Source organism: Pogoniulus pusillus, chromosome 13 (genome assembly GCF_015220805.1).
Source record: "Pogoniulus pusillus isolate bPogPus1 chromosome 13, bPogPus1.pri, whole genome shotgun sequence".
NCBI classification, from domain to species: domain Eukaryota; kingdom Metazoa; phylum Chordata; class Aves; order Piciformes; family Lybiidae; genus Pogoniulus; species Pogoniulus pusillus.
Genome location: NC_087276.1, coordinates 26198740 through 26226083, shown reverse-complemented (window position 1 = coordinate 26226083; position 27344 = coordinate 26198740). Strand labels below are relative to the sequence as shown.

Below are 27344 nucleotides of genomic sequence, written 5' to 3'. Positions count from 1 at the left end.
AGCAAGGTGAGCAGCACTGGTGTGCATGCCTTCCTTGGTCACTTGCCACAGAAACAACTGGATTGAAATTAGTGTAGCATGAGGATTTGGGATTGCAAAGTAGCAAAGGCAACAGCAGTTAAAATTTCTCCCCCATAATTATTTATAATAATATGGGAAAATGTGAAGAATATCACAGAATGCACTGGGTTGGAAGGGACCTCTACAGGTCAGCTACTCCAACCCCCCTGCAGTAAGCAGGGCCATCCCCAAACTAGAACAGGCTGCTCAGAGCCCCATCAAGCCCGACTTTGAATGTCTGTGAGGATGAGGCCTCCACCAGCTCCCTGGGAAACCTGTTGCTGTGTTCCACCACCCTCACAGTAAATAATTTCTTCCTAATGTCCAAGTGATTTTAAGTTAGGAATAAGAAACAAATCACAGTTTCTAGCAACTAACTGTACTTTCCATGACAGGCCTCTGCAGCCTGTTGTACCACATTATGAAGCAGTGTTTGTGTTCCTTCAATGCCCAGCATCTCTGATTTGATCCTATTCAGGTAATTCTTGATTACATGACAACAAGACAGTTATCAGGGCCCTCACGTTTAAATTACAGCAGCCTTTTTCCCTCCTCACACAAATAGGTATGCTCTGTTTTGACAAAGCAAAATGAACAAACAAGCCACTGCTATGACATCCAAGAATAAAGACTAACAGTAAATCACCTTTGCTTGGAAAGCAGTTCTACAGTCAACCAAAGCAAACTGCAAACCTCAGCTTGTCAGCTGGTAATCCTACTGAAAAGGAACCCTAAGAGCTGGGTTAGCTTTTGCTAGCTTGCTTTGACAGTGGCTTTGCTAAAGAATCACTGAATGAAACAAGCAAATGAGAAATGTTCCAAATGAAAACCAAAACCAAAATTAACAGTTGAAACCTTCAAAATTCCAGCCTGGTTGATTCTATGATTCTGCCCTTGAGGCCATCAGGCAAAGCAAAGGCACTCCCAGAAATGTACCATTTTGTGCTCTTTCACAAGCTCATCTCTGACCCCAGACACCCCTATGGCTGATGAAAGCACCTTTTACAACTGCAATCCCATACCCCTGGCTTCTTTTACTCACTACAAAATGAAATAATTCAGCTTTTAATATACTGGGAAGTGAGAAGCCTTCCCCAACTGTCAGCCCTAATATGTGTTATGAAAGGCTTTAGCCAACAATACAGATTTTTTTTCTCTTTAAAAAAGGCAAGTTTGAACTCTAGTTGCCAGCAGATGGATGAGTTACCCTCTTGAGACTACAGACTAAATTACGGACAGTCAGAGTGAGGTCAGTAAGACGACCATGTCTCAGCACTCTGCTGCCACTGTTAGGCAGCTCTTCTGCCCTGCTCACCTCGGCTGCTCCATAAACTCTGCCCTTACATCAAGCCATGCCTCCATCCTGCTGAGCCAGGCTGTGCCTTTGTTAAGATTACTTTTCCTCTCCTCCCAGGGCTTCCTCTGTGTTTTTCTCCTGAAAGCCAAGAAGAATAACAAAGCCAGGGCTGCTCTCCAGCCTTCCACCAGATTTCTCTGCTCACCCTATGACCCAGCCTGTGCTCTTCCCAGCAAAGCCACACTGCCAGGGATCTTCCCAGCTGACTTCTCCCAGCCTGAAGGATTTTACCCGAGTGGAGGTGCCTGCACATAGGCACATGCAATTGGATCTTCACTGATTTTCTCTGAAGTCCTCCTAGGGACTTTCAGGTTTAAACAGATACTAGTCACAACTAGGGCCAGCATAAAAAGCTTTAAGCAAACTCAAAGAAATCATAAGAAAAGGTTAAGTCTGTAATTTCCAGCCCTGAGGCAATACTCTCTCTCTCTCTCTTATGTTCCACCAGTCTTTATAAGCTCGGTGAATTCCAGGGAAATGGGTGGAAGGTATGGAAATCCTATTGCAAAACCACCTGCCCGCTCCTTTCCTTTCCCCAGAGAGCAACACAAGGAACATTCTATTATTTAGTTAATTGCAAAGAAACAATTTACAAAGGAACTTGGCACATTCACCCTAATCACAGCCAGACCCACTGCAGTTCAGTAAGTTCAGCAAATTAGCAAATAAGTGAATACAAAAAAGGCAAGAATAACACAGCTCCGATTGCACTTTGTTCATTTGTTTTGTCACTCATAGTTTCTGTTTAATTATTTAAGATATTTCTCCATAACATTCTAGTACATTTTGTCTAATAATGAAGGTTTGCTAGCACAGAAATGCAATACATGGCTATTAAAGATCTGCTGAGAGGAGGAAGAAAACTGCCAATTCTGTGTGGAAATTACAGAGAGCCTGTTCAGGAAATTTTTTCCAGGTTAGATAAATAGAAGGTTCTGCCACAATTTGTGTACCATACAAATAAGGATTATTGCTAGATAATGACAATGCTAAGCACTGTTTATGCAGAAGGTTGTAACTTGTGCTATAGGCCTTCACGGCCAATCCTGTTTATTAGAAGGTGTTCTGATTTTCCATGTAACTAGAGGCCATTTAAACCTAGACTTTTTTGAACAGCAGCACTGTAATCAAATGACAGATTTTACACTATTTCATTTCTAAACTCGTGTTACAGGAAAGGCTTCCAAGCTCCATGACGCTATTGAAGCAGAACTCTGCAGAGTTGAAGGACTGAGGAGTGAGATCCAGGTGTGGTGCTGTCTGCCTGGTAGTGAGGGAGGTATGGCAGCCCTTTACAACAGGCATGATGTTCCTTCTGCTTTCTCCCAGACCGTTTTGAGCATCAAGATTATGACAATCTGTTTGCACTACCAACAGCAGAAACCCTAAAGGCACTTGTGCAGTACCCAGTGAAAAGTGTCTTTGAAGTGCAATGGCAAAACCCAAATAGAAGGAAGCTGTTCCCATCTGAGCATGTCTTGGGAGGGGAAGTTGTGTTTATACATAGCACAGTGGTGGGAACAACACAAATGCTTTCCTGGAGACCAGCACAAGCAACATCCTCTCAGATCTGAGAAAGGTAATTAAGAGGCAGAGAGTGGAGCAGGGTGCAGCTTAATCAGGAGACTACAGCAGAGCACAGTTAATAATAACATAGCAACACTTACCACTCAAGGCTGTTCCTTTGAGCACAGCAAGGACAGAACAAGCTCTAAAGGCTACATAAGCAAGAGCAAATGTGCCTTACACACATGAAAATAGGGCAAACGTTCAGACCGATGTCAGTGACATCTCTACTAGGCAAAGAACTACATCAGCAAATGTCAGAATGAAAGGTCAGAAGAACTGATGCAGCACCAGACCACCAACTATGCCTGAAAATCCTTCCTTAGTAATTGGGAATCTAACCTGGATGTTTTGCTCTTTGCAGGTCTAAAGAAAACCCATTAAGTGAACAAAGCTTTTTTTCCCTTGTAAGTTCACATGGGGAAAGTAATTAGCTTGCAAACCTATCACAGACAGGCACTGCAAAGCTTGCAGAAATCAAGGGTATTCTGACTTCAGATGAAGCCAAAGTATGGTTTAATACAACTAGTGCCAACTCTTCATTGCTTACAAATGAACTGAAACCTAGTATGCTCCAAGAAATCATCTCAAAATTTCTCCATTCATGCTACTTGACTTACTTCTGGTGCTTAACATTTCAAACACAAGTTTCTGCTACCAAACCCAGAGAATGTGCCTGTAGAGTGGAAAGAACAAACTCATGAAATTTAGGTAATATATTAATCAAACAGAATGATTCATCTCATACTCTTATGGCTATTTTAGTCCTACAACAAGGACTCTGCTTGCTAGGAAAATGATTACAGGATTCCCATGTCTTCACAGCAGTTAGCAAGGTCTTCTATCTTCATAAAGCAGCATAAGGCTTGTTTGTCCTGGGGATACCTTAAGGCTTTGTCAGTGGACTCTAGAAGGAAAGCAGATGTCCAAACTCCTTCCACCAGAGCTGCACATACAGCAACAACCAACAAGGCAAGAAGATAACACCATAAAAAAGAGTGGCGGTCTTCAAACCCTGTAGACTCCTGTTCTCCCTGCAGCTGGCAGCAGACCACTTTCAGCCTTTTTTTCCTCTCATGTCTATAGCACTATCATACCCTACCATAGGGAGAGCACTGTGGCCCTGGTGAGTCTGAACACTGGCTATCCATTCTTCACTCCTCCTACATCAGGCTTCTGAGCAGTGTGTGCCAATAATGTATTCAGGCATGCTTTTTTCCTCTAGCAGCCTATTCTGAACCGCTTGGCACAACCATTTCTTTTATGTGAATTTCCCTGCCTTGGTAAGTGGTCAGTGTGACTGTGCAACAAGTAGCATGCAGCACAACCATCGAGGAGAAAGTATAAATGAAACACTTTGTACTCTGCACAAACCCAGCTACATTTGAGGCAGTGGCATGGCTTTGAGTCAGAGAATTATTCAGCAGGATTTCCTTTGTGAACAAAACACCAGAAGACAAAAGCCCATCACCTCCTTCAGTTAAGCCTAGCTTCAGTCAAGAACATGGTTCATTCCTGATGGGACAATGCTGGCTGTGCACCGAAGAAGAAATTTCACACCCTGCATGTTAAAGAGTTATCGTGTTACTATCAGCTCAAGAAAACAGGCAGAGGTAAAAGGTCAACCTTAGTGTGAAGTGGAAACAAGAGGAGCGTGCAGCAGAGGCCAGAGGAGCAATGCCAACACAACAGCTGTGGCTGAAAGCCACTAACTATTGATCTGCAAACTTTATTTGAAAGTTCAGCCATTAGGAGAAGAGACATTGCAATTGCTTTAGCTTTCAGAAGATCCTAAAATAAGTTACAGGAAAGATTTGCAGAGTTTTCAAAAGACAAAAAATAATGGTGCTCTCACGTGCCAAGACTAATCCTCTGCCATTTCAGCTACATTAGAAGTTGCCTGGGCAGGGATTACTTCTACAGCTATGCAGAAATGAATACAGTCTTTGGGTCTTGATGCCTCAGTAAAGATTTAATAGGCACTTAAGGGCAAAAAGAGATCAAGAGTGATAATGTCCCAGGGAAGCCAGGTGTCTGTGCTCACACACCATCTCTAACTACACACCACTGCAAACTGCAGTGGGTTTGAAGTAGGCAACAGGATGACCTACCAGAATGGAAAGTGTGCTGTTAGAAGATGCAGGTTACAGTGGAGTTTAATTCTAATTTAAGACCTTGATGCCCCCACAAGGTTACCAGAGCTTTCTACAGAAGATGTCTCAGTCAGAAACTGCTGCTCTGTATTTGGCCTACCTTTACGGGTGGGGGCTACACCAAATTTTACCCTCCTTAGCTCCATACTAAGGAAAAATGACACTTGCTGCAACATTAATTTTGCTTTTCTCCTCCTTCCACACTTCACAGAATCAGAGAGTAGTAGGGGTTGGAATGGATCTCTGAAGATCATCTAGTCTGGTTTCCATGTTAGAACAGGATAACCTAGAGTAAATCCCCCAGGAACATGTCCAGGTGGCTTTTGAATGCCTCCAGAGACAGGGACTCCACAACCTTTCTGGGTGCCTCTTCCAGTACTCTGTCATTCTCAGAGTGAAGATTTTTTCCTTTTATTTATGTGTTCCAGTTTGTGTCCATTGTCCCACCACTGGACACCACTGAGAAAAGGCTTACTCCACCCTCCTGGCACTTGTCCTTTAGATATTTTTAAGTATTAATGAGACCCTCCTTCAGTTGCCTCTTCTCCAGGCTAAACAGACCCAGCTGTCACAGCCTTCCCTCACAAGGTAGATGTTCCAGATGTTCCACTTCCTCCCAGATAACTGGAGAGCAAAACCTACTGCCACTTACTACTCCTTTCATCACACTACATAACAAAACAAGATGAATGACTATTTCACACTGGGAAGGTCTCTCTTTCTGCTGTACCACACCAAATTTCTGCTGTGCAGTAGGCACAGTTATCTTCCTAACCAGGATATGAATTTGAAGCCTGGCTCAAGTTATGTATTAATTGTTTAACAGCTAGGAGATGGCAGGCTCAAACTGAGGAAGCTACAGACACATTTCATCCCAGAAAATGTTTACTGCTTTTCACCCTGGCTTCTGTCTGTGGCTTGAGTCATACCATCCCTCCTTTACCCCAGAGCTTGTCTATTGACAGCACTACTGCCAGGCATATATTCAGTTTAAACCCAAGTCTCTCTACTTCCCAATAGTTTCTCTTTGTCATTACAACAACGTAAAAGAAAGTCATCTGCATTGTATTTGTTGCCCAAGTATTCCCTTATAGGATAACAGGTAGGCAGATATCTGATACCAGTCTTGGTCCTGACATACTACACACTCTCCAGCTAACGTGGTTCCAGTTACCCTCTCTGGAGGTATCCATGACAGTCACAATTACAGACTTGAAATATGATACATAAACAACTTGGCATTAGCCTACTGCTATTCAGCAAAACAACTCTTTTCAGTAACATGACATCCAGAAAGAGGAGTAAACAGGGCTCAGCTTCTGCCAACAGGATTTTTATATATATATAAAAGAAATAACAGGGATATATATTTACCCTTTCTGCAGATGACAGTCACATGACAAAGTACCAGCAGGAAAAATTTATCCAATGGGAGTGTAAGTGACATTCTTCAGATGGCTTTGGGTATGGAGAGCTCCCAAAACTGCCTTTGGAAAGAGCACAGGCGGCATTTCCACTGATGGGATTAAATGAAATCAGCTGCATTGTGCTTCAGCCATCCAGTTTCCTCTCTGGCTGCAAGTACTGGCATGAGCTATGATAAGCCTGAGATAGTGCTTCATTGAAATCAAAGAACCGAGACAGCTCTGACTTATTAATATTCTGTGAAACAGTGGTGACTGATTTTTAATTTAAATAAGAAGGAGGAGAAGGTGATAAGAATCTTACATTTAAAAGTGTGCTTTCTGTTTGCAGGAGTCTTTATTACTCCTTGATGACAAAAGAAACCATTAGGGGCTCCACAAAAACTTCACTGTGTGTTTGTAAAATTCAATTCTTTCAGTAAGTATCATATAAATTTATCTAGTTCACCTTAAAAAACCTCACATGCATTGCAATGCCTGTCAAAGATCTGGAAAGACCTTTCTGACCACATTCTCCACAACCTCCTGTGGCTTTACTCTTTCCATGGACAACAACAGTATCACAGTGTTTTTTCTGGACATAATCTTAATTTCTACTATAATCCAACCTAGGACTTCTGTTCCTAAACCAAGATGCATAAATTAGATTTAGGTTTATCCTAATCCATAGCCCTCAGCATAGAGCGGGGAGTGCTTACCTTTCCAGCAGTCAACATCATAGCTTTGCTTAATGACAGAAGATGGCTTCATATCATAATTTCTCTCTCAGCCTCTGCCTGGACTTACTGTGCATTCACTACACATATATAGATCTCCAATGGCAAATGCTTTCACATACCAGAGATGACCCTGCATAATCCACTCCTACTTGTGATATGTAAGCAGGAAAAGCAGTCACACAGTACCTTTCATAGAACACTCCTGCTATAATGTACCACCTCTGAAAAATACAGATGATTGATTACATCATTGGACATCTCAAATCCAACACAGTTCTGTACACATCATAGCAAGCACTTGGAAAAAGCAATAAATAAAATAATCCTGCTGATATAGTAGGCCTACAATAGCCCTGTGACAAAGAAATGGCTTTCTAAAAGCCTTCACAAGGTCTGCACAGACTGTAAGTGTTCAGTACAAAAATAAACAGAGATATTAAAATATCAGAATAAAAAAATTTAAATTGAGAGGACCTGGTAACAAATAAAAGCAGCTCCCCTTCACATATCCAGGCTGAAAACTAGAGCCATGTCATTAACCACTTTCCAATTAAATTATTTCAGTTGACCTGAAATGAAACTTTGACATGAAATAGCTTAGAGCTTTATTGCTTTCATTTAAATTCTGGCAATTGAATTTATAATCCTCATTGTGAGATAAAATACTAAAAGTGTTTTGGTGTAGTTTTTGAATCTGAAGGCACAGTCAGTGGCTTTTGGTCAAGCAACTACTTATTAATAGCTGAAATAGTAACAAGTGTCATTAAAAAGGGGCTGATCTCTCCCCTTTTTCACCTTTGATATGCTTCACCTTGGTAGAAGTAGTTCTGTGAATCAAGTAATTTGATATCATCAGAGCCTGTTACCAAAATTTAAGTGTGGCTGTAGTTTTTCTTCATCTGCACCAGTGGAGAGACAATGACAATATCATCTGAATCATCTGAGTGAGCTTCATCCACAGGCAGAGGGGGAGCAGGCTGGGATCGCTTCTCAGAGGACCTGGCTGAAATAATTACAAAGGAAACAGAGTCATCAATAAACAACATTGACAAAAGCAAGCCCCCAGGGGAAATGTAATATTCTTTGAGCCATTAAGTTTCCTGAATTATCTCCAGTTATGAGTAATTCAGATCTATCTCTTTCTGCATACAACCATTCCTGAACCTCTTTAATGAAAGAGCATGCACGGGGAACATTGACATACTGACCACACATCGCTTGTCTTATTGCTGTGGAATCTGTGAGAGGTTACACACCATGAAATAAAGCAATCTGACACTGCAGCCAGCTGAGGTCATACAAATAAATATTTATTAGGGGAAAAAAAAATGACCCAAGCAAGCTTAAGCTAAGCAGAGAGGTCAGAATGACAACTTCAGTCGGATAGAAAGTAGGGAAATCAAGGAGCAGAAGGATGGAAGCAGTCAGTGAATGGCTTTCATCCCTCTAGCTCTACAGTACCAAAAATATCATTCTTGTGCCATATTGCCTTAATGGCATTAAAAATGACCATACTTTGTTGGTTTTTTTTTCTTATATTACTTAACAGCTATTTTTCTGAGTGTGTTTCCATGATCCCACTGATTCCAGCACATGAAGAAACACTCAGGTCATGAACAGACAGAATCCTAATAATTCCAGTGAATATTGGCAAATCAGGAGGATAAACTGGACATGTACTCATCCAGTGATGAGTAGAATCACAGAATGTTAGAGGTTGGACCTCTAGAAATCATTGAGGCCAACCCTCATGCCAAAGAAGGGTCACCTCGGGCAGGTCACACAGGAACACATCCACAACCTCTCTGGGCAATCTGTTCCAGTATTTAGTCACCTTCACCGTTAAGAAGCATCTCCTCGTGTTCTAGCTTGCACCTGTTCCTTATCCTCTCACTGAGCACCACAGAGAGACTGGCACCTTCATTTTGACACCCACCCTTCAGATGTTAATAGATGTTGCTAGGATCCCCTCTCAGCCTTCTCCTCTCAAGACAGAACAGCCCCAGAACCAGCAGTTTGTATCCTCTCTCTGCAAGAGATCTATAAAGCTAAATGGTGACAGCTATTAATACTTCCTAGCACAATATTCTCCCCTCAGCTCCACTTATTTCTCAATTTAAAATATCAATTCACTGAAGACACTGTCTCCTAGTGAAGAAAAAACTGTGACAACCTGTGGTAGAAGAGGAAACAGACAAATAAGCAGGTACACAATGAGATTTTGACACTGAAATGGAAGGAAAAACGCAGAGCACAGAGAATATATCTTAGGGAGAAGAGCAGACATGCCATAGACCTCATAGTGAAATAAGAGACTCCTCACAAGAAAAAAAAACCCTTCTGGCATGGAAGAGGAGGGATATATAGCAACTGGAATGTGGAGTAAAAAAGGGAAACACAACCTGCCCAGCAATACAAAGAGTGGCAGACAGAAAGCCTGTGAATGGAGAGGAGGAAAGCAGGGAGACTGTTACCTCAACCTACAGAAGCAAAGAACAAGAACCACATGACTTTCTAGTTAAGTGAATTTCTTCTCTGCAACAGTCAAATAACAGAAGATTTTTTTCCAGGCAGACTTATGAGCCAGTGGTTCTGGTGATAAGGAGGAACAGAAAGAACTTCCAGAAGCAGGTACAGTAAGTAGAAGATGCAACACCAACAATAAACAGGTATTACATGCGCATGAACTTAGTTTCCAAAGCACTCTTGATTATATCCTGGCTCTTGATGTCTGAGATATTTCTGCTTTCATCTTCAGTTCAGTATACTTCAGAGTGACAGCTTCATCTTTGTGTTTGTGAAGGGGTAAGCACCGATGGACTTCAGGCTTATACATGAATTCATTGTGATTGCCAAAAAGCCTCAAATTTGTATCCAGAGTGGCAAGTGACATGCAGAGAGAAATGTTGCCCTTGTTCAAGATTGCTGTGCATGTACAGAACATTTTCTTCCTTCCTGCCACTCCCCTGACAGAAACAAAATGCTGATTTTCGTGGGCTGAGCTGTTATTATCTGTCCCATTTCATGGGAAGCAGTAGAAACAGCTTTACAAATCTTCTAGTCCTGTCCATGTTCTGAAAACAAGCAAAGTAGCCTTGAATGCTTCTGCTATGGGTTTGTTGTTTGTTTTTTTTTCCCCTAGAAAATAAGCCTGCAAAGCTAAAATCAGAATTATATCTATTTATTCTAGCAGATGCATAAGGTTCTGCTGGAGTGTGTCCAAAGAAGGGCCATAAGGATGATCAGAGGGCTGGAGCACCTCTTCTACAGACACAGACTAGAGAGAGTTAGGGCTGTTCAGTCCAAAAAAGAGAAGGCTTCAAGGAGACCTTCTTGTGGCCTTCCAATATCTGAAATGGGCTATAAGAAAGCTGGTGAGGGACTTTTTAGGATGTCAGGTAGTGATAAGACTGGGGAGAACGCAGCAAAACTGCAAGTGGGTAGATTCAGACTGGATGTTAGAAGAAGTTCTTCACTGTGAGGGTGGAAAGACACTGGAACAGGTTGCCCAGGGAGGTAGTGGAAGCTCCACACCTGGAAGTTTTTAAAGCCAGGATGGATGGGGCCCTGAGCAACCTGATCTAGTATGATGAGTCCCTGGTATAAATTCTTCTGGACCTTCTTCACTCATCACTCTGTCATCATAATCTGCAATATAAGTAATCTTTGGAGACTTCATAGCTAAACAGTGACTGTGCTCTATTAGTATGCTTAGTATTGTACTAGCTTCATCTTGAACATTTTGGGTCTAGGAAGCATTTCTTATAAAGCATTTTTAAATTTTTTTTTTAAGCACTTCTTTCAGTTGTGAAATTCTACTCAAAGATACTCACTCTGGGTTTAGATCAAGCATACATAAAAAATGACTACTCCAGTACAGCACAGGCAGAACAACATGCTTCCCAAAATGTTTGCTGTGGCAAGTACTATCTATTCCTTGTGCTAATTTGAGCCTAGCTAGAATGTTTTGGTGAGAAGAATTAGATTACAGACTGTGAAAAGGAAACAATGGTGATGTCTACTTGACTCATAGGCTTGCTGAGATGTATAAGAACAAGAACATATATATAGATAACAGAGTCACTGTCTTGGCTTTGTAGGCTTCATCTCTCTCTCTAACCTAACCTGCTGTCTGTGTGACAAATCCACCTGCTTCCTAACCCCCCTGGCCGACCCTCCAATCTTTCTTGAGCATAAGGCAAAGTCTTGGGTGAAGTAGAGGGGTGGGAGGAAGGGTGGTTGAGAGCCCCTCCTTGGGGCTCAGGTTTCTGGGAGGGCTGTTGTGTTTCTGTATTACCTTTTAACTTGTATATTTCTGTCTGTAGCTGCATAGATTGTAAACACCTGCTTGTATATTGCACTAAGCTGTAAATATAAAGGCGCATTCAATTCTAGAGCTGCTTAGTCTAGTCTGGGTGATTTCCCAAAGTGTGGGGGGGGTGGGTAACACCCAAACCATCACACTTCTTTACAAAGTAGAAGATCATCTAGAACATGGAATACAGTTAAGTTTCTTCAATCTACTTTCCTCTGCTGGAGGGTGACCTTTCTATTCACAAACATTGCAGACCTGACTTATTTCTCAGCTCCTATCTTAAAGAAACAGCCCCAGCTGCTTACAGCATGCTCAATTTCCAAGCAAATCTGCAGGGACTGGCAGTTTCCATTGACAAAAAAACAAGCTAATGTTTCTCAGATCACCCTCCAAGTTGCTTTTTTTTCCTCCAACTGGTCCATAAAAACATAAAATATCCCACTCTGGATAGAACCAACCCTTTTTTGCTTTTAACTCCTTTGAAGCTGCATGTCTAAAGGCTGTCTTATCTGCATTATTGTTTTGCCTTTCCTACCCAGTACTTCTGACATCCTCTTAAAAGCCTCTTTGGCTTTAACTCCATCTTCTCACAAACAACAATGAGGAATTCAAGAGGGAAACCAAATGGCATAAGAGCCATGAAAGAGATAGGCATTTTCCCAGTTTGTGTTACAGTAGTGCTACTTGGCAAGGTTATCCAGGACTCTTTTTCATCTTTAACACAACAACAGAAGACTGCTGAAAAAGTGACTAAATACATACAGCTGACTTGGATGAATCTTTTTACCAGATGTCTGTCCCCTTCAGAAACTAAGTCACAATGGTGAAAATGTTCTCAGTCTGTCTATCGCTTGATGCCCAAAACGTAGCTAAAAGTATCATGGTGAAGCTCCAGGGCTGAGAGGATTGAAGAGAAAGCAGAGAAGAAATCCTTGAATAATCACCACTCAGAGACCTTCCAAACCAGTTGAGACAAAGCACTGTGAGGAAGCTGACACTGATACTGTCAAAGCTTTTGGTTAGGCCAGGGACTGTACTTGTCAGTATTAGCAATACATCATTAAATCAGCAGGTGACACACAGAGTTCAAGTATGTATTTGCATATTTGTGCAGATGTTCTCTATAAAAGTGTGCACCCACTCAAAACACATACTTTTGAACAGAGGGAAATGAGATTACCAGGAAGAGGTGACATGAAGATTGAAGGTCGTCTCTGGAGCACTGCTGAAACAGGTTTCTCCTCTGTAAAGTCAACTGCACAATCTGCTTTCTCACTTGGCACACTAGACACAGAGGGCCTGCAAAAAAACATGCTGCATAGCGTGAGGCACTGAGCAGTAATTGCAGTCTGCCTTCAGTGGGTATGCTGAAAGGTTTCTTGTGTTGTTAGCCTCCAAGAGACAAAAGCTCATCACCTGCAGAAGTTAACTTAGACACTAAGTGAGGTGACAGTTACGTGACTCTCCTTGTAACCATGGCAGTCAACATTACAAACTGACAGCATTAAACCCTAGAGAGGAAAAAGTTTTTTTCCAAGACAGGGTCACCATAAATCTAAGCAACAAATCACTGTGCTCCTCCTGAGCTAACTCACTAAAGGATATTCTAGCTCGCTCCTGTTCTCTCTCAACATAACTCTTAACTTCTACAGTCAGGGCTTCAAATGCACTTACACTGAGTGCACTAGTTATCCATTTGATAGCAACTGGAGACTGAAGGTTGGGTTTCTTCCTTTGTTTGGTGTTCCTCTTGTGATTTTTGTATGTTTCTTTTTGTTCTCGAGTTCCAACCCTATCCCCCAAAGATTAGTTATTTTACTTTACAATCCCTTGCTGATATGGAAGAGAACATGTAACAGAATAAGGGAGGATTACTGCTGCCACGAGGAACACTTAGTTATGTGTGTTGCAGAAATACTTATTTCTCTCTTACCTCTCCTCAAGCAGTGCTGCACGAGCTAAGTGAGCCCTGAAAATGGACTGGATGAACGTTACAGTCTCATCTTTCTCCTTGCAATGAGAAGACAAGTTCAAGGAGTTTGATGTGGAAGGCATACAGGAGTTCTGCAAAGCAATCAGATTAAAGAAAAGTGACCTTTTACAGACTGCACAGAAGCTTGACAGAAGCTTTCACAATCTTACTGCTGATCGTGACAGTGGTAGCACAGCAAACATTTCCATCTTTTGGCCTGCAGTCCTTAAGGTTCTAGAAGACTAAATCAGCAGGAAATACAAATTTGGTCATCATACAAGCTTTGAAGCATCTTTATGCAATTAATGAAAGGGCAGACACCTGCAAGGAAAGCTTATTTCTTTCAGGAAGGAAACCTTTTGAAGTCAAAGGAGGTAAGGCAGCCTTCACAATGGATATATCTGCTCCTTTTATTAAGCATAAGTATTCAGTCCTACACTGGGCCAGTGCACTGACATGGGATGGACAACCAGATGGAGAACTACAAATTAACCTCATCCTGCTGAAAGTCCAAATGTGTACAGAAGTTGGCAAATGATTTACAGAAACTAAAATATTTAAATGCTACAGAAATTTTATTCACATTATCACTGAGCAATCTGGAAAGTGTTTGATGTGATGGAGGACACTACATGTCGTTGGCTGCATGCAAGACTCTGCCATCCAAAGAGTCTTTCTAAACTCAGATTTATGAACTTCAGCTCCAAAGGCTTGTTTATTACCAGAATGATTCCCAAGTGAACACTCGAGAGCAAGCAGTTTCAACAGCACTCCAAATTATGGGGGTGTTACAAGCTAATGGGAGAACCAGAAAAGAGACCTGCTTACAGTTCACAACAGAGGAATTCTACAGTTCTTAGAGGTCAACCTAAAGAAAATGGGAAGGGAGGCTAGGGAATGAGCTCAGTATCTTCCTGGAATTACAGTGCTGCTGACAACTTGTGCATTAAAACATCACCAGGTGATGCAGAGAATCAAGCCCAAGAGTACAGTACTTCACACTGGAAACTAAGCATTATGGGATGCCCACACGCCCCAGCAATTACCTTGTTGTCAGACTTTGCATGGCACATCCTGTTATTCTGTAACAGTTTCTGGCGAGCTAAGTGTCCTCTGAAAGCTGCCTGAAGCATAACTACTGCCTAGCGTGGAAAGAAAGAAGTAGATGTTAACTCCCTTGAAAGATGGCAGCTGTAGATCAAGAGTCTAGAGGGACAAAGCACATGAGGAAAATAACTTCCCTGTGCATTGGGAACTCTGCTGCCTTGACACTTCTGTATGTTTAAGGGATACACACATCCCCATTACTTCACAGGTACCCTGCTGCAATCCAGAGAATCTCCAGGCTGTGACAACCCATATACATGGTTTAAATTCAGTCTGGGAGGTGTTCATGATTGACCTCAAATGCAGTTAAGTTCTAGCTGCCAATGCTAGCTTAAGTTTCACAAACAGAGCAACATGCTCCCCTTCCTACATTAGGTCACAGCAGGCTCTGTGATGCTCTGGTACAATCAGAAATCAAGCCGAGCCTGGCAGACCACTGTGGTGATTATGCTGAACCTAAGTCTTCCCTCTCCACTCAGATTTTACTGGGTTCTCTCCAACAAAAAGCATCTTTGCCAAATCGTGGCAGACAGGAGAGGTGCCTGAGGACTGGAGGAGAGCAAATGTCACTCCAGTCTTCAAAAAGGGCCAGAAAGAGGTTCCAGGAAACTATAGAGCAGGCAGCCTCACCTCCATCCCTGGAAAAATGAGGGAGTGGCTCCTGATGGAGGGCATCTCAAGGCACTTGGAAAAGAAGGTTATCAGGAGTAGTCAGCATGGATTTACCAAGGGGAAGTCATGCTTAACTAACCTGATAGCATTTGATGATGCCATACCTGAATGGGTAGATTCAGGGAAACCAGTGGATGTAGTTTACCTTGACCTTAGCAAGGCCTTTGACACCATCGCCCATGACATTTTAGTGAGCAAGCTGAGGAAGTGTGGGATGGAAGAGCAGACAGTGAGGTGGGTTAGGAACTGGTTGCAAGATAGAGTTCAGAGGGTGGTGATCAATGGTGCCAGGTCCAGCTGGAGAGCTGTGACTAGTGATGTCCCCCAGGGATCAGTGCTGGGGCCAATCCTGTTCAGCATCTTCATCAATGACATTGATGAGGCCATAGAGTGTCTGCTCAGCAAGTTTCCTGACAGCACCAAGCTGGGAGGCTTGGCTGAGACAGCTGAAGGCTGTGCAGCCATCCAGAGAGACCTGGACAGACTGAGAGCTGGGCACAGAGGAACCAGAGGAAGTTCAACAAGGACAAGTGCAGAGTTCTGATCTGGGGAGGAACAATAAACTGCACCAGTACAGGCTGGGAGGTGATCTGCTGGAGAGCAGTCCTGTGGAGAGGGACCTGGGGGTCCTTGGTGGATAACAAGTTAACCATGGCAGAGCAATGTGCCCTTGTAGCCAAGAAGCCAATGGGATCCCGGGGTGATTTAGGGTGAGTGTGTCCAGCAGATCAAGGGAGGTTCTCCTCCCCCTCTGCTCTGCCCTGGCAAGACCTCATCTTGAATACTGTGTTCAGTTTCGGGCTCCCCAGTTTAAGAGGGACAGGGATCTGCTGGAGAGGGTCCAGTGGAGGGCTAGGAGGATGATGAGGGGACTGGAGGGCATAGCTTATGAGGAGAGGCTGAGGAACGTGGGGCTTTTTAGTCTGGAGAAAAGAAGACTTAGAGGGGATTTGATAAATGCCTGTAAGTATCTGAGGGCTGCCAGGAGTGAGGGGATAGGCTCTGCTCACTGCTCCCTGGGATAGGACAAGGAGCAATGGGTGTAAGTTGCAGCAAAAGAGGGGGAACTTCTTTACTGTAAGGGTCACAGAGCACTGAGCAGGCTCCTCAGAGAGGTTGTGTGGTCTCCTTATCTAGAGACTTTCAAAGCCTGTCTGGATGTGTTCCTCTGTGATCTGTGTTAGATAGTATTGTCCTGCTCTGGCAGGGGGGTTGGACTCGATGATCTCCTTGGGTTCCTTCCAACCCCTAATATCCTGTGATCCAGATGTAAACCAGAATGTGTGTCACACAGAATTTGTTCTAGTTTCTAAAGATAACATCGTTTATGTTCTGGAAGAAACAAACTTAGAACACTACACTGTGCTATTTGGCAAAAAAAAAAACCCAAACATCCAGCTTTGAAAAAAAGCCTTTGTGCCAAGTATTTATCAAGAAGAGAAAAGTTTGTCAGAGTCAATTTCTTCATAAGACTTAGACATTTCTTCTTAGCAAACCTTCACATTCCTACTTGAAATCTTCCTGGAAACTCATCCTTGTGAAAATGAAAGCATTATTACAATTATCTAATACAGAATAACTACTTCATCTATATCAAGTGTTGGTCAACATTTTCAGTATTGTTCAGCTTGCAGAACGTACAAGGAACAGAAAATTAGAGACCAAAAGGGTCTATGACCATGGGCCAGCTTGAAGACCAGACACAACCTTGGTACAACAGTTCTTATTACAATAAAACCTCTTAAAACTTTACTTGTTAGTTCTATGATGCAAAATAAATCTTTTCTACTGTTTTGTGGGGCATCATAAACACACTCACCTCATCCAGAGCCATTTCTTCTTTCTGAAATGAAAAGCACCCAAGTTAATGCCACAAATATATACAAGTTATCTAGGAAGTACTTCCCAGTATTTCCCTCAATGATGAAAACAGAGCAATACCTGCCCCACTTCCTCCTAAAAACTCGAACAACAAACTCAAGAAAAAAAAGCTTTTTCTCTTTAAATGTGTGGGTAGTTCCTTTGTCTTTAAGTTCTGAAGCAGCACTTACAAGACTCACTTCACATCATATGTCCTATACATGGAAAAAGCTGCTGTTGTCCATAGAAAACTCTTCAGGTTAATGTTTTTTTTTTCCCCTAGGTAATTTTGTCCTGTCTGAGGGTATCTCCATATACTGAACTTCCTGTATAGTTTGCAGGATTCCTGGAAGGGGAATTTAACTTCAGTCATACTCAAAGGAAGCAGTGGCACTGCTTCAGCCACTGCTATACTTGCCCTTGTTTCTCTGTTCACCCATTCAAAAAAAGTGGGTGGGTTCTACCTCAAAGCAGAAAGGGTACTAGGAGGCAAAAGCAAAAGAAGCAGGAGGACTTAGAAAAGGTGGTGGAAGAGAAGACAGCGGTAAGAAGTCGTACTGGGAAACACTGCTGCAGTTCCTGGTGCCTGCCAGCAATTACTGTAGATGCTAAAACAAGAGTAAATTCAGAGGAAGCAGTCCTCACTGTTCCCTGATCAGAGAATAATCTCACCTTGTTTTGGTACAGCTTCCACCATCGCTGGATGATTTTGGCTGCTTGCTCCTTCCTGTGATCTTCATTGTCTCTAACTGGGCAGACTGGTGAAAACTGCAAAAGAGAATCTTTACATTTAGTACACTGACAAGGCACAAGTTGGAATTCTAGGAGGAAAACAAGTTAGAAATGACTCAGAAAAATCAGGGCCAGATTTGGTAAATGTTCATTCTGCCTGCAGGGTAGAATTAAGTTAGAGGAAACTTAGTTCTGAATACTGCTCGTGTTCAAACTCATCTAGATGACTGTTACAGCAAAACCTGGTCCTGTGCCCATTCCAGAAAGGTTTTAATTTACACATACTTCTGTTTTCCTCTGCATTGCTAAAGCAACAGAAGCTCCAACAGCAGAACCCAGTGCTTTGTTATCAAGTGGTCTGAATGCTACCAACAGACAGAGAACCTATCTCAGGATATCTGATTTTACAATTCTTCTCCAGGAAAGACTTGTATAAGTTAACTGGGCAGCTCTCAGATCTCACCCTGAGACCTGTGGCCCCATAACCATCTTGTTTAAGCTTACTCTTGAGTTGGCTATCATATGACACTGTCAAGAGGGAAAGCTTGCATAAATTGGCATAACTCTACTCTTTGATCTTAAAGAATCATAGAATCAACCAGTTTGGAAGAGACCTCCAAGATCATCCAGTCCAACTTATCTCCCAGCCCTATCCAGTCAACTAGACCATGACACTAACTGCCTCATCCAGGCTTTTCTTGAAGACCTCCAGGGACGGTGAGGAAAAGAGAAAGAAACCAAGAATAAACCAAGATTTTACTACAGTTATTTCTTCTGAGGTGTGGTTGCATACTCCTCCTCTCATCACCCAATCCTTTTGATCCCTAATTGACCCATACTAATTGTCATGCTCCACCTGCCAAACAGAAGTTAACTGCAGTTTTAAAAAGACAAATTTAATTTGTTGGTGTAAAATACTAAGTAAAGGAACGAGAAATTTTATAGACTCTGAAAAGAAAACCTCTTGATTCTGTGAAAAGGATTTATTTATAACCTAAAACTGCTGAGTTACAGGCTTAAGTTTAGCAAATGGATCGTGTTATATTAAAAATGACAACCTACTATTAAAATGAAAAATTGGTGGGAACTTGGTGATAATTACAAATAATGGGAACATTTCAATAAATGGATGGTTGCTTGCCAAGAATATATATAGTCTGCAGAGGCAAAAAGGAGCTGTTTGTTGGCTGTTTTTTAAAGACTCAAGTTATTTGGTATTCAAAATACCATCTAGCATCCATCACTTTACAACACATAAAAAAGATTCCAAAGAATTACACAGTATATAAAAAACCAGCACCCTCTTAAGCCAGAGTTCATTTTTATTCTTTTAACTACCTGTATTTCAAGCTCTATGTATTTCTAAGTACAAATGATCAAAATCTCCAGTAATCATTTCCAACTAATTTTTAGTGGAATGAGACTAACATGACCACACAGCCTCTGAAAGCATCTCTCAGTGCCCATTCATCTCTACTGGCTGGTTACAACATTTGGCAAAGTTAAAGCCCAAACATATTTCACAAAACCCACACCAAACTGATCACCCCATTAGAGACTGTCCAGGATTAACAGATGCACAAATAGTTATTAGATCCTGGAAAATCCAGAAAAAGAGGATATGAATATCTCAACTCTAGAAAATAAAGGGGATAAAAGTTTATTCTATTTTACTGGCATCTACTCTAAGTCTTTACTTAAGTATTGGGCCCCATCAGCAATGGAATTAAAAACAACCTATATTTTCCTGATATTTAGTGCTTTGCATACTGTAAACCATCCCATGAAAAAAGTACACTATTTTCCATCCAAGCATAAAATAGGAATAGTTTCTTACTAACTGTGCCCCCACTGATAAAAATCAACAATTGAAAAGGATTTGGGTTTTTCTTTACTTTTTCTAGTCTGGCAGTGAGCAAACTTACTTGTGTCTCTAATGGTCAACTCGAACAAGCTTCTATTCCCTCTACAAAATCAGACTGAAATTAACTAAAGGGTTCAGATGCACAAACGTTTGTGTTTAGGGTTGGTTTGTTTTGTCGTTTAAGTAAAGCAAAAACCCAAACAGAGTGCAAGCTTCTTGCAACATTCCACTGATTAAGAAAAACACAACGGTGAGGCAGATAATCACTAAGAAAAGCTCAAAAAAACCCACCCCTAGTTGCAGTGGTAATTATTGAAACAGCTTATCAACAAATGCTGCGAATTAACCATCATTCAGAATCTCTGAAAAGACACAACTAGCAGCTATTTAGACTATCAGCTCAATTTGCTATACATTAGTTATATGCAAGGGACAAAAACCCAAACCAAGTAAACCAAAAAACATCCCCCCCCCCCCCCCCAAAAAAAAAAATCACATTCGTACCTCATTAATCTTTTCTGTTGTATCTTCTGCTATTTCTCTCTTCTCTTCCTCCAATTCTGACTCAAATTCCCCCACTTTCTGTGACAAGTTCTGGATTTCATCACTGTAGTTGGAAAAAAGGCATTTATAGCTAGAAATCATCATTGGTCGTTCCTGTTTTGAAAAAGATGAAACTCTTTCATACAATTATGTTGCTTAGGGCTTTTTTTTAAGGCCAAGGTAGGAAACTGATCAGGACAACATGATACATATTCTCACAGTAACAGACATGTAACAGCAATTCTTAAGTTCTGATAGGACAGCCCTGCAGTGAAAATTAAAAAGTCAAGGTTACAGTGTGTGCTAGTTTGAGCCTAGCTGGGATATTTTGGTGAGGAGAATTAGATTATAGGCTGTGAAGAGGAAACAAAGGTGATGTCTGCTTCACTCATAGGCTTGCTGAGATGTGTAAGAACAAGAACACGAACACAGATAATGGAGTTCTCTCTGGCTTTTGGAGCTGCATGAACTTCTCTCTCCCTAACTTCCTGCCTGACTAATCCTTCTGCTTCCTAACCCCCTTGGTCGACCCTCCAAACTCACCTTGAACATAAAGCAAAGTCTGCAGTAAGGTAGAGGGGTGGGAGGAAGGGGGAAGGGTGGTTGAGAGCCCCTCCTGGGGACTCTGGTTTCTGGGAGGGCTGTTGTGTTTCTGTATTATTTTTTCAACTTGTATATTTAGAATCAGAGACCTCCAAGATCATCCAGTCCAACCTAGCACCCAGCCCTATCCAGTCAACCAGACCATGGCACTAAGTACCTCACCCAGTCTCTTCTTGAACACCTCCAGGGACGGCAACTCCACCACCTCCCTGGGCAGCCCATTCCAATGCCAATCACTCTCTCTGGCAACAACTTCCTCCTAACATCCAGCCTATACTTTCCCCAGCACAGCTTGAGACTGTGTCCCCTTGTTCTGTTGCTGGTTGCCTGGCACAAGAGACCAACCCCCACCTGGCTACAACCTCCCTTCAGGTAGTTGTAGACAGCAATGTGTATATATTGTGAATATCTGCTTGTATATTGTGCTAAGATGTAAATATAGCTTCATTCATTCAATTTCCAGAGCAGCTGAGTCTAGTCTGGGTGATTTTCTGAAGTGTGGGTGGGGCAGGTAACACCCAAACTATCACACAGTGGTATCCTTGATACTATTAATATTGCATCTAGATCTGCCACAGTTTCACATTTGGCCAAGTTTTTTCTTGCAAATCAATAATAACTTTTTTGCCACCCTTTCACAGGACAATTGTCCACAGTTACACAGAATACATGAAATAATTGCAATGACATTGGCAAGGCTCTAGATGCACAGGCTAAGATAATGACACTAAAGAAAATCTCTAAGCCAAACATGCCAGTTTTCTTTTTCCATTCATCCTATTATTATTATAATTTAATTCATATTTTTACTATATTTCTCAGTCTTCTGCCACCTCTAACATCACCCCATAGGATTCTTCCTCTAAAAACTTACTCCATTCTTCCAAAACAGTTCTGCTTAAACCAATTCTCAAATTCCTGCATGAATTTTGAGACATTTTAAGAGACAATTACACTTTATCAGGTACCTTTTGATTCTGAAAGTGCTGACTAATGTAAAATGCAATACCTTAAAGTCTGCTCTTCTGTAGTCTCTCCTTCTGTTTTATTCTGCCACTTCCACAGCTCCAGCTCCACTTCAGCTTTAGCCTGCAGTAACTGCTTGATATTTAATCTACAAGAAGTATAAGGAAATGTAAGCAATACTTAAGTAATTAGTATTTCAATAAGGTAGTTATTTTTTGTGTACACTTCCAAACAAAATAGATTCTCATATTCCTAAAGTGCCTAAGTGTTTAATTTTTGCCTTTTATGTAAACTAAAAAGCAAGCCCACATTGCTCAGAAGCAAAAAGCCTCTTTGCATTCTCTTGACATATATTTTTTGTTCAGAAGTGAGCTGACCCAGGAGGCAGAGTTTTATCAACGATTTGCATCTGTGTGCACAGCTCTGCTCATGACAGGATTAAGCTGCCTGCCCTCGTGCACTGACATACCAAAAGAGTCCAAGCGATAATGGCAAACCAATTTCTTACTGGAGGGGAAAGAACACACAATGCACCATGCAGCAGAAGACAGGCTGGAATGGGGAAAGTGACAGACTGGGGCAAAAATGTGCTTAAAAACAGGGCAAAATCTTATAAGAAATTACTCGTAAGCAAGAAGTGCTGCATCAAGTGACACATAACCTTTGAAAACCGTCAATACAAAAAAGGAAGTCTTGAAATATGTGTTAGGAACCAGCAGAAATCCTCATTTTCCACCCTCTGCCAATTTTCTGGTGTATAATTTTACAAGGCTAGTAGGACTAGAAGAAGCTTTTGAAGCAAAAGCTGGAGGGACCTGCAAAATTTTATTGCTGCAAATGTGAACGACTTAGGACATCATTCCATAACGTGACAGGAACTAAATAATTCACACTTACAAAAGAACAACACCTCAGACAAGAGTTGCACTTACTCTTTATTGAGTAGGAGATTTTGAAGTGTTTTCTTATCACTCTTCAGTTTCTTCACTAGGCCTTGCAGGCGATGACATTCCTCAGCATGGTCTAGGTGTGGAGGAGCTGGATGATTCTGGTCTACAGAAGGCGAAGATGACACAGCAAGTAACTGTGATGAGTCACTATCTGCTGATGATACCGTGGTGCTCTCCATGGCACTTACTTTCTAAAGAGGAGAAATTCACACAAAAGACAAAAGAAGAAAATTAAACTTAGCAGAAAGATTTTCCTCAGGCCATGAGAAAAGAGCCAAGTGTAATTTAACTTTAGAATGTGTTTCTATAGGTAATAAGTATGAGAAAAGACAAGAAGAAAGGCACATGGTAGAGATGTAAGTGTACATGTGTGAAACAGAATGCACATGACTCATCTACTGAAGGACTACATGCTGTGAGCACAAGCCAGCAGTCCTGTATTTCCCTCTCCATGTCAGGCCACGATTATGATCACTTACTTTTTCTAGTTCTGAAATCCGCCTCACCAGCCTCTGTCTGCTCCACTCACTGTAATCTAAAAACAAGAGCAAAAAGAACTTTAAACACGGAACTGTATCAGCAAGACAGTGCTGTTCTGGGGTTCTGAAACTTGTCCTTATAGAAAGACCATCAAAAGACCTCTGAACACCAACTTGAAATATGTAGCAATTTAAAACCCAAGACTGATCTTAAAACACCTGATTTCTACATCGGTTAGCCCAGAAGTCAATATAAACCACATCCATCAGTTTCACAATTGAAACAGTGTTTTCCAGCAGAACACTAAATCTTCAAGTGATTGCAGTCCAAAATTCTCAGGGATAATGAGAAAAGCAACTCAGGTCTGACTGAAGCAGCACATCCAGAAACCAGAGAAAGACTCCTGTAAGAAATCACTCATTTCAATATCTGCCCCTACTGAATCTTCGCTTTTGTAATAACTTTCCTTATGTCCAGCATTGTAGGGCCCTGCTCTCAAACACGTCTTTCAAATGCACCTAGATCCCTTGCCCCATGTTCACCAGCCTCTCAGCACTTACTTTTTGTTTTACTGGAAAGAGGAGGGCTGCTCAGTACATGATCTAGATCTTCTTTCAGTCTCTGATTCTCAGTCTGCAATTCCTTGATGCTCCTGGATAATCTCAAGACAGAAGCATTCAGTGCCTTCAGTCGTTTTTGGGTATCTCTGTTCTCTGTGCTTGGAAACGGGGTCAAAACCAAGAAGTTAACTTAAAAGCAGAGAACAAAGTAGCAGCATTAAAAAGAGCAGAACAGCTTCATTATCCAAGTCAGCTGGCTGAGTTAACCATCTCAGCTCCCTCCAAACAGGACTTCTCAACATTTTAATCTACTATTTCAGAGAACAAAAAAAGCCAAGGCCATCTTGCTCAACACTCTCACTGTCTTAATTTGTGGCAATGAAATGAGTTATTCTGAAACTTTTACTTGGTCCCTGTTTCATTAAAGCACAAACAAGGATGCTGGTATGAGCTTTACTTGGTTTTCCATTTATTTTGTTAACCAATCTTAAAATGCTTTAGCAGCACTAAGCAGAGCTCTGCTTTACACTCATCCTTAGCCAATTGCAAGATTTCAACAACTGTTCATCCAAAAAAGCTATACTGTGTGCTCTGACTTTCTTTCTTCCACTTAAGAAAGGCGTTATTCTGAAACTTTTACTTTGTCCCTGTTTCATTAAAGCATAAACAAGGATGCTGGTACAAGCTTTACTTGGTTTTCCATTTGTGTTGTTAACCAATCTTAAAATGCTTTAGCAGCACTAAGCAGAGCACTGCTTTACAAACACTCATCCTTAGCCAATTGCAAGATTTCAACAACTGTTCATCCAAAAAAGCTATACTGTGTGCTCTGACTTTCTTTCTTCCACTTAAGAAACAGACTGAAATTAGGATAGAAGGCTGCTATACATGGAGTAACTCTCCAACAAGTCCATCACACAAGAGTATTTTCAGAGCACTGTGAATGCTGCTTAATGTAGAAGAAACTATTCCTGTGAAAGTAAACCCCAGAGAAATGAGTTTCTTCATTTAAGGTACATTTCAATCAATGAGAGACTTGAAACAGATTTGCAGAGTCCAGTTAACACTCATCTGATGGGAATAAAAGGCATCAGAAAAGAGAAAAGCTTGCTATGCCTTAAAACTGTTTAGATCTATTACAGTAATTTTGCCTTTTTAAAATGTCTAATAAAGGGGGAAGAAATCTCAGCTTCTGGATGCATGAAGTTGTAGAGTTGGTTCAAAAAACAGATCTCTAGTGAGATAAAATACTTGTTCAAGCTTACTTTTGGAAATAAGGTCTGAAGATACTGATGGGCCTACTTTTGGACAAAGGCCACTGAAAGTAACAATCACAGAACAGTTTGTGAAGGAATCTTACATCCCATCCACTGAAATAATTATAAGATAAAAGGGGAGACAGTCTACAATTAACATATAACTGTGAAAAGCTGAATCTAATCTACCTTTTAGAGAATAAAACGAAATGGCACCATAAAACCAAGCAAAGAAGGCTGCCCAGATGTCATTCATACAGCTGTCCCAAGCAGGAGGAATAAAAATATACAACCAAAACTATCATACAGCAACAAAAATGGGAACTGACAGAAATTATAGACATCATAACCATATTGCTGAGGGCCATTTTTTGAAGTTCATCAAAAGTTAAATGAAAGAGCTGCAAACCATTCTGAGGACTTGAAAAATTACCTAGTTTCTCACTACTACTGAATACTACAGATTCACACATAAATAATCATGTTTCAGCAGTAACACTGAAAGAGAGGAGCTAAATGCTATTCACTTCAGCCAGAAATAACACAGACAAGCAACATAAAGGAAACACTCTCCTACAATGCTTTCTATGTGCTAGTGTCCTGACCTTCAACATCATTTATTATTTCAGTGCTCAGCCTCTCAAGAAAAGATTGACAGTCACATAATAGGGAGAGACTGCCTTGACCACTGATTTTTGAAGCTATGAATAAATGAAGACAAGGAAGAGACCTGATGACTCATTTTCACCTGTGAATAAATGAGTTGTGATGGCTTACAGCCTGAAGAAGCTACACATTGACCCAAGAGATTCTTTTTTTCATTTTCAAAGCAGTGACAAAACAAACTGCAGTTTTCAATCCACAAGAGGCAGTGAACTAGAGAAACAAAACTAGTATATATACACATAACAGCCCATACAGATGCCTAACATGTCTCTATCCATCCAAATAATTACACTCCAAATTCAGTTGTCTGTACTTAACACTAGGTGGGTAAGCATATTCTCAAGGTGCATGGTTTAAGTTTTCCTACCTCAAATGACTATCACCCTGTTCTCAGCTCACATAATGTTTACTTACATAGATGATATTGATTTGCTCTCTTACTGGAGCTTTGTCCTTTGATTTTTATTTTCCCCATAGACAATTCACCCTCACCACCAGCGACAAGCACAAGTACAAGCTTCTCTGACAGTGTCTCACTAGTGCCACTCATTGGTATCTCAGCAAATCTACCCTGATCTGCAGATGACACAGGGAAATGTTGACTTCAAAATACCTTTTTTGCAGCACATACCCTAAAGCAAGATGTAGAACTAAGGAGTAAAACGCCAAGCATCTAGTCAGTTTGTTTCAATCACCAGTGATGTCAGAATGTGCGATTGTGGAGGATTTTATTTAACAGAGATGTAATTTCAGAGCTCTCATGTACTTTTAAAAAATCCTAGATCTATTTTCCACATCTGCAACAACATCTATAAGAAAAAAAGAGACAAAAAATACCCCAAAATGTGACTAAAACATATGCCAAAGCTGGGAAGCCAAAAAGAGCAGTATCAAAAAGCAAATCCATCAGGTTAAGTGTGTCATGGTAGGCTCAGATAGGCCAAAATAGGTTTATGCATGTCCTGGCTTGCCCAGACATGTTTTTCAGCCCCAGCCCTCCCTCCTCCTAATGGGAGAAGCAACCTCAGGAAAGAGGAAAAAGAACCTGGAGCCACTGAGTCCAAGGACTCTGGCCTGCCCAGATGTGTTTTTCTCCTGTGGTAAACAAGGTACACAGGCTTAGCTTGTGCCTGCCTTGTGCAAGGCCTATGTTTTTCCCAAATTTGGGTAAAGCAAGCCTATGGCTTCACCTAATATAGTCAAGCTTGGATAACTGCCATTCGGACTGGCTATTGTGTCTGAAGGCCCATTAGTCTCAGCTACATTGATAAAAGGAGATATGAAGGTAACACAATATGCTCTGACATTGTATTCATGCCTGCTGCTATCGCTCTCTGCTTCTGGCAGTGTTCTGCCTTATCACATCCTGAACTGCCTGGAAACTGCCTACCTTGAGTTTCCCAGGAAAAGGCTCTAAATGCCTCCATGCAATTGGTCTGCATAGCCAGTGTGACACTGTGCTAAGACAGCACATTGCAAGACATCCTGCCTACACCTGAAACTCTCCTACCAAGATGCG

General features: G+C 41.4%; 1 protein-coding gene across 1 annotated transcript in view; it reads right to left on the bottom strand.

Moving 5' to 3' along the window:
• Positions 1-2128: 2128 nt before the first annotated feature.
• The window catches only part of IQCE (IQ motif containing E), a 33977-nt gene continuing 8761 nt past the window's right edge, over positions 2129-27344 (bottom strand). Inside the window, exons 12-22 of the mRNA XM_064153659.1 lie at positions 23904-24061; positions 23343-23398; positions 22846-23054; positions 21957-22061; positions 20306-20408; positions 17878-17973; positions 17165-17188; positions 14613-14708; positions 13528-13658; positions 12775-12893; positions 2129-8282 (exon numbers count right to left, since the gene is read on the bottom strand). Coding sequence (XP_064009729.1) covers positions 8152-8282; positions 12775-12893; positions 13528-13658; positions 14613-14708; positions 17165-17188; positions 17878-17973; positions 20306-20408; positions 21957-22061; positions 22846-23054; positions 23343-23398; positions 23904-24061 — 1228 coding nt within the window. The 3' untranslated portion in view covers positions 2129-8151. The remainder of the gene's footprint in view (positions 8283-12774; positions 12894-13527; positions 13659-14612; positions 14709-17164; positions 17189-17877; positions 17974-20305; positions 20409-21956; positions 22062-22845; positions 23055-23342; positions 23399-23903; positions 24062-27344) is intronic.